Here is a 15926-nt window from a genome sequence, read left to right as displayed (position 1 = left end):
CCTAGGGCTCAGGCAGGAGGACTCTAGGTTAATAAAGCCCACAGACTATCCCCAGATTGTGTTTCATTCTCATTGTCACCTTCCTTTTATAGGCCTGCTTTCAGTACCATGTCCACAGGGTCCTTCTTTTGGCCACTTGAGAGATATTATGCAGTACTGAGAAGACAAATGAATTAAGGGACAGAGGTGTACTTCAGGCTGGGAAGAGTGAGAATAGAATGGGAGCTAGATGGACCCAGACCAACCTTATGATTTTTCAGCCATATGATCTTGGGAAAGGTACCAAGCACTATGAGACTCAGGTTCTTCATTTGGAAAATGGGTTCGATAGACCATTATTTGTAGGACTGTTATAATGTAGGAAAAGTATTAAAACACCGGGGACAATGCCTGGAATATATTGAATATTTAATGATTGACAGCCATTTCTAGTATTATTCTGACCCCAGGTGCTACCATTCTCTCCTTTGGAATATTTCTTATTGTCCAGGACATCTCAGAGAATCTGCAACTCAATAGGAAACTGCATTTGCTTGAGATATATATATATATATATATATGTATGTGTGTGTGTATATATATGTATATATGTGTATATATATATATGTATACACGTGTGTGTGTGTGCGTGTGTGATAAAATTTCATAGAACAACAGATGAACATGGATAAGACAAGAATTAATGACCTTCTCCTTTTATTTCTGTTTCACAACACCAGTTCAACTTTATTGCTAAGTTCTTACATTCTCCAAGAAAATACCTATTGCAAATCACAGCAAGATGGAAGATTTCCCAAAATGTTTTACAAAATGGCAAACTCTTGCACTTGAAATGGATAAGCAAAACTACATGTGTGGTCAGCATCATCCACATACATAGATGTTGAAGCTAACTAAAACTTTTATTAAAGGAACACTATTTGAAAATTACCAAAAGGACACAAAAAGAAATCTCCAAGTCACCGTATGGAAGAGAAACCTAAAAGCGGTATACAATGTGTTCCCTTCCATTCACTGTGCCTTCTACTACTGATAACACTGACTTCTCCATAAAACACAGAGGGAAGAATGGGACTGATTTCACACAGGGCAGGGAAACTGCTGGGTGTGTCCCTGAAGCATGCATTGGCCCGTTTCCCTGCCCACTGGCCCTGGTTGCATCTCATGCTCAGACTCCCTCTTCCTCCTCTCTCAAAGCATCTTCATACAGGGATGAGTAAGAACTGGGATCCCTCCCATTGGCATTGGCTATGTACTCAAGAACTTTCATCTTGCTGGTCTCAGCGTGGGCCCTTGGACCCCACAGGAACTCATAACATGCAGGATCAGTGCCGGGCACCTGCCGGTACACCAGGTACTTTTCCTGCACCCAATCATGGGTGAGGAGCTTCTTGGGCTCCCCAAAGAGGAAGTGCTCCCTTCCAGCATACACCCCCATAATGCTCAGGACTTCCCACATAACCTCTTCAGGGACGCAGTTCCGCTCCATGAAGATCACACCCAGGACTATTATCAGGAGGCCAGACTTGGGCATGCTCTGCTCATCACCCTGTATGCCATCATAAGAGAGGCTGAGGGAGGTGACAAGGACATAGGAGTGGCTAGTGGGGTCCACTTCCTTCACGTCAATGCCAAAGAGCAGTTGCATGCATTCAGAGGCTTCCCTAAATATCTCAGGAAAGTAGTCCTCATAATTTTTGATGACACTCCCCAGCATTTCTGCCTTTGTGATCAGCCCCTTGACTCGATACTTGCGGAGCAATAAATGAACCAAATCAATTATCTTGTCATGTAGTATATCTTGGGAAAAGGACTCAGGGTCTATCAGGTCGGGCGAAGTACTTGGCCCCTCCTCTTCTTGGCTGCTGGAGCCCTCATCAGACAGGCTCCCAAAGATGGAGTCCATGGCAGTGGGAGAGGAGGACTCCCCCTGAGGACTCTGGGGAGGACTTGGTGACTCAGTAGCAGGCACCTCCTCTAGAGTGCCCACATTCAGAGTAGAGGAGAAGGAGGCAGCCTCCTGCTCCTCAGCTTGGAGAGCCTGTGCGCCACCCACCAAGCCCGGGTTGTCTTCTTGGGCCTGAAGGCCTTCCTCAGGCTTGCAGTGCTGACTCCTTTGCTCAAGAGGCATGATGACTCCGGTTAGGTCAGCAGGCCAAACTGTGGGAAAGATCTGGGTGATGGGGCCCCACAGCCTGGGGAGAGAGGGAGTGTGAGAGCAGACTCAGATGAGGTATGAACCATGGAGAATCTCACAGAGGCCTACTTACACTTCTCCTCTGGTGATCCTCTGGGTCCTCCTGGGGCTCCTGTCCTCTTGGTTGGCCTGTTCTCTAAAAACCTGAAAAAGGAAATGAGAAGGCTGCTCAAGATGCAGCTGGACATCAGAGCAGGAGGCTCCAGGACTGAGGTAGGGCAGGTGAGACTGCAAGCGGGGGGTCCCTCACTGTACTGGGGCAGGTGGGGCCATTTGCAGGTTGAGGGTGAACATCTCATCTAGACTGCTGGCACTGCCTGGGCTTCCTGTGTTCTGAGACCTGAAGACATTGCCTGAGACCAAGGCCTCACTGCTCGGTTTTTGGAGCTTCTGGAAGAGGAATCATGGGGCCCTCAGGCTGCACACTGCAAGCACCTATCCTGGCACGCCAGCACAGTCAGAAAGGCGGGCCAAACTCTGTGAGTTTCTCACTTTTTTGGAGTGGATGGTCCCCTCTGTGTTCAGGGCCCTCAACTTTCTCCTGCCAGGGCCTGGAAGACACACCTCTCCTGACCTGAGAAACTCTCAGATCCATAGCTCTTTCCTAATATGAAAGAGGACATGTGGGGATACACATCTGCCCACATGTACACAAGGCTACCCAGGAAGGACAGCAAGAGATGGTGACAGTCAGCTGGGTCCATGTGTCCTGGGGTAAGGAGCCTGCTTGGTCCCCATCTTGATGCCTATCTTGGCCTGGGACCCTCCCTCTGTTGACCTGAGGCCATCTCCTTAAACCCAACTCTACCTCCAGGAGATACCAGAAGAGGAAATCAGGGAAACAGAAACACCCATGATCCCAGCGACTTCCCATGGCAAACAGAAGGGGCAGGAAAGGGCTGGGTCCCATGTTTTTGGTAAGTGCGGTCCCGTCAGCTCCCACCTTGATTCTGGTCATGCCTGGGACCCTCCCGCTGCTGACCTAACTGCAGCCCTCTCAGACCAATGCCTCTGCTCCCTGAGACCAATGATCCCAGTATAAGAGAGGGGTCTCAGCAGATAGTTCTGCCCATGCTCTCTGGGGAGACAGCAGGGGCAGAGCAGATTTCTATGTGGCCCTCCTCTGTGTTCTGGCCAGGGGCAATCTTCAATCCTCCCTCAGGTTTCTCACCTGGACTCTTGGCAGATCCTGGGACCACTGTATTTGAGGACCAGATGGGGCTCCTTCTGTTGACTGGAAGTCGTCCTCTGAGAACATAGTGCTCACCTGCCCGAGATTCCAAAACAGAAGTAAGGGGCCCCACGTCCCATCACCTCGTCATGTGGTTGTCCAGAGCTGACAGCAGAAGCTGGCTCCTTCGGTTCTGGGGTGGGGATTCCAAAGTCCTCCTGTGGGTTTTTCAACTTTACTTCTGCCGGGGCCTGTCCTTCCTTGACTCCCAACCCCTGAGATGAGCAGACATATCCCTTTACACCAACACCTCATCTCCCTGAATGTTTCCCAACTTTCTGCCTGTGGTACAAGTGAGCTTGCCACTTGGGGCCACCCATGATCAGGTCCCCATACAGCCAACCACAGGGGATAGAGAGACTCTGTGGGATCCCTTCATCATGGGATGGAGATACCCCCAGTCCTCACAAAGGGGACACACACACCTTGAGTCCTAAAGATCCTGGGACTCCTCCCTCTGCTGACCAGGTGTGGCTCCACCTGCTGACCTGTCATCACCCCCTTGAAACAAGGTGCTCACCTCCATGAGCAAGGTGCCACCCCCAACCTGGTGGCAGAATTGTGAGCACGGCACATGCCTCCCCTACCTGGGGCCTCCCAGGGATGAAAACAGGGGAAGCTGGGATTTGTGAGGTCCTTTTTTCTTTGGCACGCGGGAGGGTACATTCTTACCTTCAGTCTTCATCAATTTTCCTCTCCTTGACTACTGGTAGATCCTGGACTCCACCCTGTGCTGACCAGGTGTGTATCCCTCTGCTGACCTGAGGACCCGCCTCAGGCCAAGGGCCCCACCTCTCTGAGATGTGGGAGGCAGAAAGTGAAGGGGCACTACACGGACACCCCTGCATGGGATGCCAAAGGGTGACAGATGGAGCAGATTCAGGGGTGCCTCCTCTCTCTGGGTGTCCTCCAGGTATTCAGATTTACTCCTGACAAGGCCTATCCATGTCTCTCCTGCTGAACTGTGGATGAATTTTGCAGGCCAAGACCACCATCTCCCAGAGAACTCCAACTAGGAAGTGGGGAGCTGCCTCTCTTTCCTAGAGTCCTGCCTGGGGCCTCCAACGACTGATGGCAGGGGCAGGTTTTCTACCTCAGGGATAATTGGTTGCCTGAGTCCTCCCTCAGTGCTCTGGGACTCCCCACTGGGTTCACCTGAGGCCCCACTCCTCAGACCACAACCCACTCCTCTCTGACACCACAAAGGCAGAGTGAGGATGCACCACTTGTGGCCACTGTGCCTTAGAACTCCAAGGGCCAAGGTCCCTACTGACCTGGAGTCCAAGGTGTCCTGAGTCCTCCTTCTTCTTCTTCCTCTTGATGCTGGCAGGGCTGCACCCGAGACCCTCTCTGCGGATCTGAGTCTCCATTCCTCAGATTCTCAAGGCTGAATGAAGAGGCACCTCAGTCTGAGACGGCGGGGTGGCGGAGGGGGAGCCGTCCTGGGGTGCTGGGTCCCTTCAGTTGTCCCTCAGGCCTCCCTCGCCTCCCAGCAGGGACTGGGCCCTGTCTGTGCTCCCTCTAGGTCGTTCTCATGATACCAAGCTCCTTCCCTCTGTCAGCCCAGGATGCGGAAATCAGAAACCATATGCCTAGCGGCCATGCCAGGAACTTCCCAGGGCTGACAGCAGAGAGGGAGCCTCGCTCTGTGGGGCCTCAGCCTTCCCTCAGGGTCCTGACCTTGATGCCTGGCAGAACCTGGGCCCTGCCCTCTCCTAACCAGCACTGCCCTGGTCACACCAAGCTCTGACCCCAAAGTCCCCTGAGGCTTAAGCGGCGGGGGACAGAAGCCGAGGGGGGTGGCGGGAGGGGACGGCCCAGACTGAGAAGTCCGTCCCCGTGGGGTGATCCAGGCCTGGCAGCAGAGGCGGTGTTGGATTATTTGGGGTCCTCTATCTGGGGAGGGGGTGTCCTCAGTCCTCCCTCAGCATCTCATCTTGCCTCCTCACAGAGCCTGGGCCTGCTGCCCTCAGCGGATCACAAGCCACCCCTCAGAACCTGGCTGTCACTTCTCTCTGACCCCCTAATGTGCAAGTCCACAGCACCAAGCCGGGAGGTCCTTTGCGTTAACTGCAGGGACAAGGATGGACTCTGGGGCCCCTCTATCAGCATGGGGTGGAACCTCTCCATAATTTCTCAGAGTCCTGATGTTGATGTCTGGAAAGGCCGGGGCCCCACCCTTTATGGAACTGTCTCTGCCCGGGTCACACCATAGATTCGACTCCCAGAGTCTCCTTGGGCACTGAGGTGGGGGATTGTCTCAGCCTGACAATTTGGTCGCCCCTTGTCTCAGGGCTGGCTCCAGGGTTGGCTATGGATTATCTGGGGCCGTCTATCTGGGGAGGAGGCCTCCTCAGTCCTCCTTCAGCTCTCACCTTGCCTCCTCACAGAGCCTGGGCCCGCTGCCCTCTGCCACTCTCAAGACACCCCTCAGAAAGACGCGTTCGCTTCTCTCAGATCCCAGAGGCGGAAGCCAATGGAGGTCACATCTGGCCCGCACGCCTGGAGCTTCCCTGGATTGACAGCAGTGGCGGTACTGGATTCTACTGAGGTCGGGGCAGGGGGAAGAGTACTCGATTCTGCCTGTGTGGGGGCGGGGCGGGGAGAAGAGTAGTGGCCAGGGGTGTAGATGTGGTCGAGGGTCATGGAGGTGCCTGAATCCTCCCTCAGGTTTCTGACCTTGATTCCTTGCAGAGCCTGGAGCTCTGTCCTCTGCCAATGGTGTCTCCTCTCCTCAGACCAAGTCTCTGACTCTGAGTTCCCTGAGGTGGCAGTGAGGGTGAGGTGTGAGGTCGGGGGACAACATTGCCAAGGTCTTTCAGGGCTGACAGGAGGGACCGAGCTGGATTCTGTGGCCCCTCTATGTGGAGAGAGTGAACCTTCACTTCTCGCTCAGGGGACTCCTCCTCCTGGCTCCCAGCTCTTTGATGAAGTGATGGGTAGGAGATGCTCTGTTTCAGTCACCTCTGAGCATTTGCCAACTGCACTCCTTGCAGAGAATGGCTGCGGGCCCCAGGCTAGGTGCTTCCTGGGGGTCTCTGGCACCTGTGATTGTAGTGACCTCTGGGAGAAGACCCACACCTTCCTACAGGGGCTCTTCCCCAACCACAGCTAGAGGCTGGCCCTGTCGCTTCTGGGACGGGGATTCCAAAGTCCTCCTGTGGGTTATTTATCTTTACTCCTGCTGGGGCCTGCCATTCCTCAATTCCCAATCCCTGAGATGAGCAGACCTCTGCCCTTTACACCAAGACCTCATCTCTCTGGGGGTTCCCTAACTTCCTGCCTGTGGTACAAGTGAGCTTGCCACTTAGAGCCACCCGTGATGAGGTCCCCGTAGAGCCAAGAACAGGGGACAACAAGACTCTGTTTGCTAGATCATTTTTTTGTAAGACTGTTGTAATGTAAGAAATGTATTAAATCACCTGACACTGACACAGTGCCTGGTGTATACTGAATATTTAATAAATGGTAGTTTTCAAATATTGTTTTTAGACCATATCTTACTATAATCTCCTTTGGGAATTACTTCTGTTGTTATCTAAAATATCTCAGAGAATATGCAGCTCAATAGAACATGTAATACCAAATTAGTCAAAATTGAAGCTTTGTGAATAAAAGTTAGTAAAATTTCCCTCCAAGATGGCCTATTATTTAATTTGGGTGTGCGAGAATCTTCCCCATCTGGATGCAGCTCAAAGATCTTGAAATTTGAGTGAAAGACCAACTCATTCTCTTCCCTCCCAGCTGTTTTTCTATTCAAACCACTGTTTTACACTCATTTGACTCCTATCCCAAACCTAGCCCTTGATTATCCGAGTTCTGCATTTCAGACCACGGCCTTACCTCCCTGAAGCCCCACTCTCATCCCACTGCAGAAGTGAGAGCGTGCCACATCCAGCCTCTTGCCAGGGTTGTCCTAGGACTGACAATCGGCAACAGCCAGAATCCTGGAGGGCCCTTCTTTTCTGGAGTGTTGAGTTCCTTCTAACTTTATTCTTACAGGTTCTACTCACTTCCACAGTTACTTATGCCAGCACCTTTTCTCTTGATATTCATTAAAGAGGTTGTTTCATATGTTTGTAATATAGTTATTCTGTTTCGTCATATTGTCCATTCTTTCCTGCGATATTCAGACCTTCTAAATTTTTTTTTTATATTTGCATCCATTAGGGGTCACAATTATTGTGAGCATTTTGACAAATCCATAGTGTTATATTCACCATTACAGTATCATATGGGATAGCTTCACCACCCTAATAAATCCCCTGTGCTTACCCTATTCAATCCTTCCCCCTCACCCACCCAACCCCTGGAAGCAACTGATCTTTTTACTGTCTCTATAGTTTTGCCTTTTCCAGAATACCAAATAAATTGTATCATCATACACTATTTAAACTTTTCAGGCTGGTTTCTTTCACTTAGGGATAGGCATTTAATATTTATCCATGTCTTTGTATGGCTTGTGATATGGTTTGGCTGTATCACCACCCAAATCTCAACTTGAATTGTGTCTCCCAAAATTCCCATGTATTGTGGGAGGGGCCCAGGGGGAGGTAATTAAATCATGGGTGCTGGTCTTTCCCATGCTATTCTCGTGATAGTGAATAAGTCTCATGAGATCTGATGGGTTTATTAGGGGTTTCCACTTTTGCTTCTTCCTCATTTTTTTTCTCTTACCACTGCCATGTAAGATGTGCCTTTTGCCTCCTGCCATGATTCTGAGGCCTCCCCAGCCATCTGGAACTGTAAATCCAATAAAAGCTCTTTTTCTTCCCAGGCTCAGGTATGTCTTTATCAGCCGCATGAAAACAGACTAATAAAGCTTGATAGCTCATTTCTTTTTATTGATTAATAGTATTCTATTAAGTGGTTGTACCACAGTTTGTTTGTCCATTCACCTACTGAAAAACAACTTAGTTTATTCCATTATTGACAGTCATAAAATCAGCTATGATAAAATTTATGTGCAAGATTTTGTGTAGAAATAAAATTTCAAATTACTTGGGTTAATACCTAGGGGTGTGTTCTCTGAATCACATGGTAATACTATGTTCAACTTTTTAAGAAACTCACAAACTGTCTTCCAGAGTGACTGTACTATTTGCATTCCCACCAGCAATGAGTGATTCTCTTTGCTCAGCATCCTTGCCAGCAATTGATATTGTCTGTTTTTTTTTAACTTTAGACACTCTAAATATGAAATTAATGTAGCTATTCCAGCTTTCTTTTGTTGGTGTTAGAATACCTTTTTCAACCTCCTTACATTGAACTTATGTGAGTCCTTATAATTTAAAATGGGTTTCTTATAAACAACATGTTCCTCAGTATTATTTTTTGTTAATTCTGACAATCTGTCTTTTATTGGTGTATTTAGACCATTCAAACTTAAAGTGATTATTAATATAATTGCATTAATATCTACCATGTATGTAACTGTTTTCTAAGTATTTAATTTTTCTTTATTCCTCTTCTTTTTCTGTCTTCTTTCACTTTATAGAGCATTCAGTACACGTAAAATACACATCTTTTTTAAGAAATTAGTCTTTGTCTTAGAGTTTATAATATATATTTTAATAACATGCCATAAAATAACACTATACTGCTTCATATGTAGTATAGATACCTTATAAAAGAGTATACTCAATTCCTTCGTTGCATTGCTTGAAACATTACCATTACAATCATTTATTTCGTTTATCCATATACACTAATTGTCTGATACATTGTTACTATTATTAATTTAATTAAATAGTTACATTTTAGGTCAGTTAAGAATAAGAAAGCATTTTATTTTACTTTTATTTATTTCTTCTCTGGTATTCTTTCTTTATGTAGACCTAAATTTAGGACCTATATAAGATTCCTATAATTGTTAGAAAAAAACAGAAAATCACTAAGAACAAAGAAGATCTAATGACCATTAAATTCAGAGAATCATTTGAAAATTTCAACACATTTCATTTTTTAAAATTCTCAGCAAATTAAAAATATATATGAGCATTATCAATTCATTAAAGGAAATCTGCAAAAAAGAAAACCTAGAGCTAAGAATATGCTTAATGATGAAACACTGAATGCTTTCCATCTAAGGTCAGAATCAAGGCAAAAATAACAAATATCATACTTCTCCTCAACTTTTTCTATTAGAGGTTCAAACTATTGCAATGCAGCAAGAGAAAGGAACGAAAAACATGATTTAAAAGGAAGAAATACAATGGTCTTTACGACAAACAACATGATGGTCAGTCTGAAAAATCCTAAGGATTCTACAAAGAAAAAAGCAAAACTGCATTTAATAAGTGAATATACCACGGTTATACACTTTTAATATACAGAAATTAATACTATATCTCTATACTGACAGCAAACACATGAAAATGACAAAAAGCACGTGCTTTATGAATAGCAAAATATAAAGTACTTTGGAATGCATTTAGTTAAAAATTTGTAAGACCTGTATACTGAAAACTACAAAATATGACAGAAAAATTTGAAAACATCTAAATAAATGAAGAGATAATCCATGCTTATACCTGAGAAAAATCTAAATTGTTATTTTATTCTATTGCTTATAATTCGATGCTATCATTACTTATATTGTTGCTCAAATTTTCCAGCTTTTGGGAGCCCTTTTAGTCTTTGGAAGTTCCTATGCCCTTTTTATATACCGCATCATTTCTTAAGCACTTCTTTATTTTCTGGCACCACAAAATGCTAATCTCACCTTGTATTTCCTAGGCCCCAGTCCTAGAACCAAATAAATAAATAAATTTGGACTTTCTCAAAATAAAAATAAAATAAAACAAAGACAGTCCACAGACTGGGAGAAAATGTTTGCAAAGCACACATCAAAACATTGACTTGCACCCACAACATACAGAGAACCCTTAAAAACTCAAAACTGCAAAAAGAAACACCTAAAAATTGGCAAAAGAGTTGACAATTTGTGAAGGGGATATACGCATGGTGAAAAAGCTTAGGAAAAGATGCTCAACACCATTACAGGTTAGGGAAGACAAACTACAACCAGGATGAGGGCCCGACACACGTGGCTTCAGAATGCGAAACTCAACAACACCAACAAGGCCACGTGCCTGGGAGAATGCAGAGGAACTGGGACACTCCAACATTACTGGAGGGAAGGCAGATGGTACAGGCAATGTAGAAAATGGTTTGACAGTCTCTGATGCAGTTAAAAGCGCACTTACCATGCGACTTCGCTGCCCCACTCCTGGGTATAAGATTTACCCTACAGAAGTGAAAGCACGCAGCCTTGTAGAAACCCACACACCAGTGTTTGTAGCAGTCTTGATTCCATTTTGGATGGCGGATCCTTGTTTGGTTTTCACAAGCCACCCTCAGCAGACAGTCAGATAAACAAACTGTAGGCATTCATACAATGGTATACCACTCAGCAATGAGAGGGAATGACCTGTGGATACAGGGAGGGAACAACTTGGATGAATCTCATTACAGATATTATGTTGATGGCGGGAAGCTACTCTCAACAGGTTACTTGTCTTGCGATGCCATCTACATAAAGTTCCAGCAGAGACAAAAGTACAGTGACAGAGAACAGATCAGTGTTTGCCGGGCTAATGGTGGGACAGTGTGATAGTGGAGGGACAGCACGAGAGAGTTTTGCAGGGTGACAGACTTCTTCCGCATCCTGTCTATGGCTGTGCGAATCTACACTTGTGTGAATACTCAGGGAACGCACACTAAAGGAAGACAGTCACTTTTCCTACTGTATGATAGATAATTAATAAAAAGGGAGAACAGAGAAGTGTCGTCCCAGAGGGCAGGGCAGGAGGGTGACGACGTGTCACAGGGGAGCCTTGGCCAAGTGGCGCCCCCAGAACTCATCCTCTGGGCTTGTGTGTGGATGAGACAAGGTCTACCTGGTACGACAGCAACATACTTGGAATGCACCCTTGCCGTGGAGGCAGGGACCCGGCAGCCCTATGTATCCAGCATCAACCTGTATCCAGCATCAACCTGTCAAGCTCACTAACTTGGTAGGGGTGAGGTTAGGGATCCTTAGGAGCCCAGGCAGCCACACTTTCCGGGGAGCCCTTTCCCATTTGTGTTGCCAAAGTACCCTCAGTAGGCTGTGGGAATGTTGGCTGTGAAGAGAGTCTGTTGGGGTGAGATCTTGTGTGTGTGCACAGGGTGACAGCTGTGTCCCGTTTCCTGGGAAGCTGTGATGGCAGCAGAGCCTGGGGGAGCCTGAGCGAGTGTGAGAGGGTGGGCCTCTGGAAGAGTAGAGGCTGCGGAGCCAGATGCAGGGCTGTCTGTCACCCAAAAGAAGAGGGACTGAGGACTCACTGAGCGTTTGTGTCATAAACGGTGGCAGCAGGCCCCATAGTGAACATACCATACCTTTTCCGTCCTGAGCGATCCTCGCAGCAGTCCTGGGAGGTAGAACGTCCTTATTCAGCTCGCGGGAGGGACCGCCTTAACTGGAGAGACACAGCAAGGTGCTAAAGGTGCCTTCCATCAGAGGCCGGGTGGGAAGCTCTAAAGAGACTTCTTCTCTCCCCCACTCCCAGGTTGTGTGTGTCCCGCTGTGGATTCTCATGTCTTTTCTGTGCCTGGTGGTCCTCTACTACATCGTGTGGTCCGTCTTGTTCTTGCGCTCTATGGATGTGATTGCCGAGCAGCGCAGGACACACATAACCATGGCCCTGAGCTGGATGACCATCGTCGTGCCCCTTCTTACGTTTGAGGTAAGCGTTCCACGGGAAGCCTCTTCAGCCCCTGAAGCTTGCGCTTCCCCTGACAGGATTCTGCACCCCTGGAAAGGCAGCCTCTGTCCGTCAAGCTCACAGTGAGCCCACTCCAGGAGAGGGGAGAGAACACGGCCATCTCTGGGAGGGAGATTTGGAGAAAGGAAAGCACCCTTCCTTTCTCTTGGGGGCAGTGTGTGGGCCTGGCAGGGAGAAGAGTGCACCGTTTTTAGCCATGGTGCCTCTGTATGGCTCCAGTTTCCACTTTGGAAAAGCAGAGTTGGATGCCGGATTTATGTATTGGAGTCGCATGGAGAATTCTAGAATGGGAGCTGTTGACTCCTTAGAACAAACACTGGGAAGAGTTTGCCATAAAACTGTTGGCATTGGGAACTTTTCAAGTGGAGAGGCTACTGCTGAGCTCTGAGGAGGGACATAAAAGCTCATTTGGAGTTTTCCCCATGGATGGGTGGTTTCCTGCCTTTTCCTGCGGTGCTGATGTTCCTTCTTCTGGGAGCCCATGTGGGGGTGGGGTGGTGGGGAGGAGCTGCCTAATGAGGTCTGGCTTCCGCCTCTATCCATTTTCGATGTTGGCATCAACAGGGACTATGTCTCTTTAGATTCTGCTGGTTCACAAACTGGATGGCCACAATGCCTTCTCCTGCATCCCGATTTTTGTCCCCCTTTGGCTCTCGTTGATCACGCTGATGGCAACCACATTTGGACAGAAGGGAGGAAACCACTGTATGTACTCAGCATTTGAGAAGTCCTTGGTGTGTGTGTGGGGTGGGACCATGGGGTGGGGGATGGATAGAAGTCTAGGAAGGGATGAATCTCCGAGGGCCCCAATTTAGAAGCTTGTGTGGGAAAGCGAGGGCTGAGGAAATTCTGGGACCCTCTAAGGGAAGGGCATGCCATAACTCCGGTGTTCCGCTGGCCTGCACTGGGACTTTTCTCGCAGTGCACGCTGCCATTTGAGGTAGAACCAGACAAGGCAGGCAACTTCTCAGAGATCCCGTTCCCTCCTCTGCAAAATGGGGATCAAGATAGATTTTTCCCAGGCCTGTGAGGGTTTGATGGAAAATCCACGTCTCCCACCCAAACCCTGGGATTCATCCTAGGTCCCTGTTGGCCCCTCTGCCTCCCCCATATCCTTGCTGCCATCACCTGAGCCTTGCCTGTCTTGCCTTGCTAGCACTCTATTCCCCTCCATCTGCTTGCTGAGGCAGACACTGCCAAAATGATCTCTGCAGAGGGTGCCTTCCTGGCGAGGCTGTGAGCTCCATGGCATGGAAGCCCAGAGCACTGCCCTTCGGAAAGCCAGTGGGTTTGGGGGCCGGGCCTCACTGCAGCCCAGCAGCCCAGGCTATGCTTGCTGTTTGTGCCTCTGCCCTGCCGGGAGCAGGGAGGGCCTGCACCGAGCTGACACTCCAGTAGCACTGGGACTGGGAAAGTGGCTTTAAGGTGGCTCCATGAGTTCAGGCCCCCTCCTGGCCAGGACCCATGCATGACTACTGCCCTCGCAGATTCTAGAGGGTAATGGAAATCGTGTTTTTGGGTGGCACTGTCATCCATGAGTTTATCCTGGCTGGAGAAGATTAGCGGAAGACACCATAGTCTACGCACCACAGATATTTTGAGACTCCCTGGAGCAGTAGTTCTCAAACTTGGGCACCCAGCAGAATCGCAAAAGGGCCAGAAAAAGGGGACCGCTGGAGTCCACCCTAGCCCGACTCAGTTTCTGGAAGTCTGGACTGGGGCCCGAGAACGGCATCCCTAAATAGACCCCGGGGACGCTGTCCCTGCCAGTCCGGGAACCTCACTCAGACAACCACAGAGCTAGCATTTGTACTTCTCCCCCATTTTGGGTACTCAAGCCCTGTTCAGGCTTTGTGACTCAGGAGTCTGGATAAAGTATATTATGACGTTGTAGGAGTGAAACTTCTTGTTATGGAAAGAAAGTTAACAGGAAGGTCAGTTGAGCTCGTGTGTGAAACAAAAAATTCTTATTTTTCAGGGTGGTTTGGTATCCGCAAAGATTTCTGTCAGTTTCTGCTTGAAATCTTCCCATTTCTACGAGAATATGGAAATATTTCCTATGATCTCCATCACGAAGATAATGAAGAAACCGAAGAGACCCCAGTTCCGGAGCCTCCTAAAATCGCACCCATGTTTCGAAAGAAGGCCAGGGTGGTCATTACCCAGAGCCCTGGGAAGTATGTGCTCCCACCTCCCAAATTAAATATCGAAATGCCAGATTAGATGCCACTTCCGGGGACAGAGCTAAAGTGGACTGCGACGCGCTCTCTCCACCTTCCTCTGCCCCCTCGTTCACCCCACAAACCAGAACCAGTACTGGAGCTGGGTCTCCAGGTACGTCCGTCTCATGCCTTGTTTGCATCCTGCGCCTATCAGCCACTCACCACGACGGGACGTGGAAGTGGCAGGTGACAGGGGTGTGTGCCAGCAGATGTGGATGCCAGGAAGAGTGTGAGAACAGGGGCGGGATTTCCATCTGTCTGGGAGGGGCTCCAGGTACCCCTCTTCCTCGTCAGACCCACCGGGGGATGGCTGCTTACCAGGTCCCCAAAAGGAACATCTGTCTACACGGTGCTGAAATCCCAATCAAAAGTGTTGTTTAGAAATGTTTCTCTACGGGGCTGATCTCCTGCAGCTCGCTCAGCACTCCCAGGTCCTTAGCACTCCCAGGTCGTAGCTGGCGCAGTCAGTAGGAACTGTAACTATGTCTCTGATGCACCACGTGTTTAGACACAGCACAGTCCTTTTTTCTGTTCCTACCGTGGAAGTAGTTTCTCTTTGGGCATGCCGACAGCACTTTTTCATAGCCTCACCGATGAGCCCTTTCTGCGGGAGTGACTCCATGCCTGTATACAGAGTATTTATACAAATGTTTTAGCATCTTCATATGCGGTGTTAACCCCTAGTTCTGTACAGCATTTTCTGTTCAAGTATTTTTTTACAAGCTTGTGCTGTAGGCACATGCCTTCTGCTGCAGAAGTGGACACCCGTGGCACACCCACCCCGCCCCAGTGGGGTGCCATGCCTTCCTGGGACATTGCCACTTCTGCCCTGGAACTCATGCAGGTACGTAGTAGCTGCTATTGCCAGAACAGCAAAGCCAAGCAAGAGATGGTCCATGCTTTTCTGACGTTCTCAGAATAGTGGCTAGCCTAAAACCTGACAAGCGCTGCTTGAAGCCGGAACACTGGAGAATGTTGCTGAGAGCAGAAATGGCCACGCGGGTCACGATTATGCTTGGGAAAGTCTCAGGCTTCCCTCCTGCCAGCAACAAGAACGCTTTGGGGTAGGCACGATGTTTTCACGTGTGCGTGCCGTTTCTCCAAGCACTGCAGGTTCCGCCGTGTGCTGGAGGCTACAAGTTTAACATCCTCCTTCCCGAAAACAAATAGGTCCTATGCTGAAAAAAGGGTAAAAAATGAGTATTGTTCTTCTCAGCCAGGAGAAGAGTGTGGCGTTTTAACACGACCAACTGCTCGCCGGCATACTTGGGGTTAATTCAACTCTGCTGCGAACATGACTCCGCCCCTGGCACTGGCCTCCAGCAAGCCTGCTCTTTTTGGGGTACGGGGGAGCAGGATGGTTTAGCCTTTCCTGCTCAGTGTGTAAAAAAATGTAGCGAAAGCCACTATTTTTGCTCTCTTAAGCTGTTCAATAAACTGGTTCCTCGTTTTCCATGTGCACGATGTGTATCTTATTTGCTGGATGGCCCAGGAAACTGGAATGGCCC

General features: G+C 48.5%; 2 protein-coding genes across 3 annotated transcripts; one reads left to right on the top strand and one right to left on the bottom strand.

The window, feature by feature from the left end:
• Positions 1-699: 699 nt before the first annotated feature.
• Positions 700-6192, bottom strand: MAGEA11 (MAGE family member A11). 2 transcript variants are annotated; one of them, XM_025372854.1, is made up of 5 exons: positions 6108-6192; positions 5804-5941; positions 3369-4815; positions 2271-2341; positions 700-2195 (listed from the first exon to the last, which is right to left on the bottom strand). In XM_025372854.1, exons 3-5 carry the CDS (start codon positions 3453-3455, stop codon positions 1169-1171), a joined length of 1185 nt encoding a protein of 394 aa, XP_025228639.1. In that variant the 5' UTR covers positions 3456-4815; positions 5804-5941; positions 6108-6192; the 3' UTR covers positions 700-1168. The 2 variants fall into 2 exon arrangements, with proteins under 2 accessions (XP_025228639.1, XP_025228638.1); XM_025372853.1 differs by lacking the exon at positions 6108-6192 and having other exon boundaries at positions 3369-3464; positions 4703-4815; positions 5804-5906.
• Positions 6193-7331: 1139 nt separating this feature from the next.
• Positions 7332-15870, top strand: LOC112615621 (transmembrane protein 185A). Its single transcript, XM_025372432.1, has 4 exons — positions 7332-7338; positions 11957-12157; positions 12778-12901; positions 14175-15870. Exons 2-4 carry the CDS (start codon positions 12008-12010, stop codon positions 14417-14419), a joined length of 519 nt encoding a protein of 172 aa, XP_025228217.1. The 5' UTR covers positions 7332-7338; positions 11957-12007; the 3' UTR covers positions 14420-15870.
• The last annotated feature ends 56 nt before the right edge of the window (positions 15871-15926 follow it).

Source organism: Theropithecus gelada, chromosome X (genome assembly GCF_003255815.1).
Source record: "Theropithecus gelada isolate Dixy chromosome X, Tgel_1.0, whole genome shotgun sequence".
Taxonomy (NCBI): Eukaryota; Metazoa; Chordata; class Mammalia; order Primates; family Cercopithecidae; genus Theropithecus; species Theropithecus gelada.
The sequence above is the reverse complement of the archived record's forward strand: the minus strand, read 5'-3'. Positions and strand labels throughout refer to the sequence as shown.

What these genes read in the sequence shown, in the direction of transcription:
- MAGEA11 (XM_025372853.1), bottom strand. Translation starts at nt 4,798, where the DNA reads ATGGAGACTCAGATCCGCAGAGAGGGTCTCGGGTGCAGCCCTGCCAGC. An exon ending in CAGGACACCTTGGACTCCAG is followed by an intron (nt 3,465 to 4,702) that starts GTCAGTAGGGAC and finishes AATCTCGGGCAG; the next exon opens with GTGAGCACTATGTTCTCAGA. An exon ending in AGGATCTGCCAAGAGTCCAG is followed by an intron (nt 2,342 to 3,368) that starts GTGAGAAACCTG and finishes TTCCTTTTTCAG; the next exon opens with GTTTTTAGAGAACAGGCCAA.
- LOC112615621 (XM_025372432.1), top strand. Translation starts at nt 12,008, where the DNA reads ATGTCTTTTCTGTGCCTGGTGGTCCTCTACTACATCGTGTGGTCCGTC. An exon ending in TGCCCCTTCTTACGTTTGAG is followed by an intron (nt 12,158 to 12,777) that starts GTAAGCGTTCCA and finishes ATGTCTCTTTAG; the next exon opens with ATTCTGCTGGTTCACAAACT. An exon ending in ACAGAAGGGAGGAAACCACT is followed by an intron (nt 12,902 to 14,174) that starts GTATGTACTCAG and finishes CTTATTTTTCAG; the next exon opens with GGTGGTTTGGTATCCGCAAA.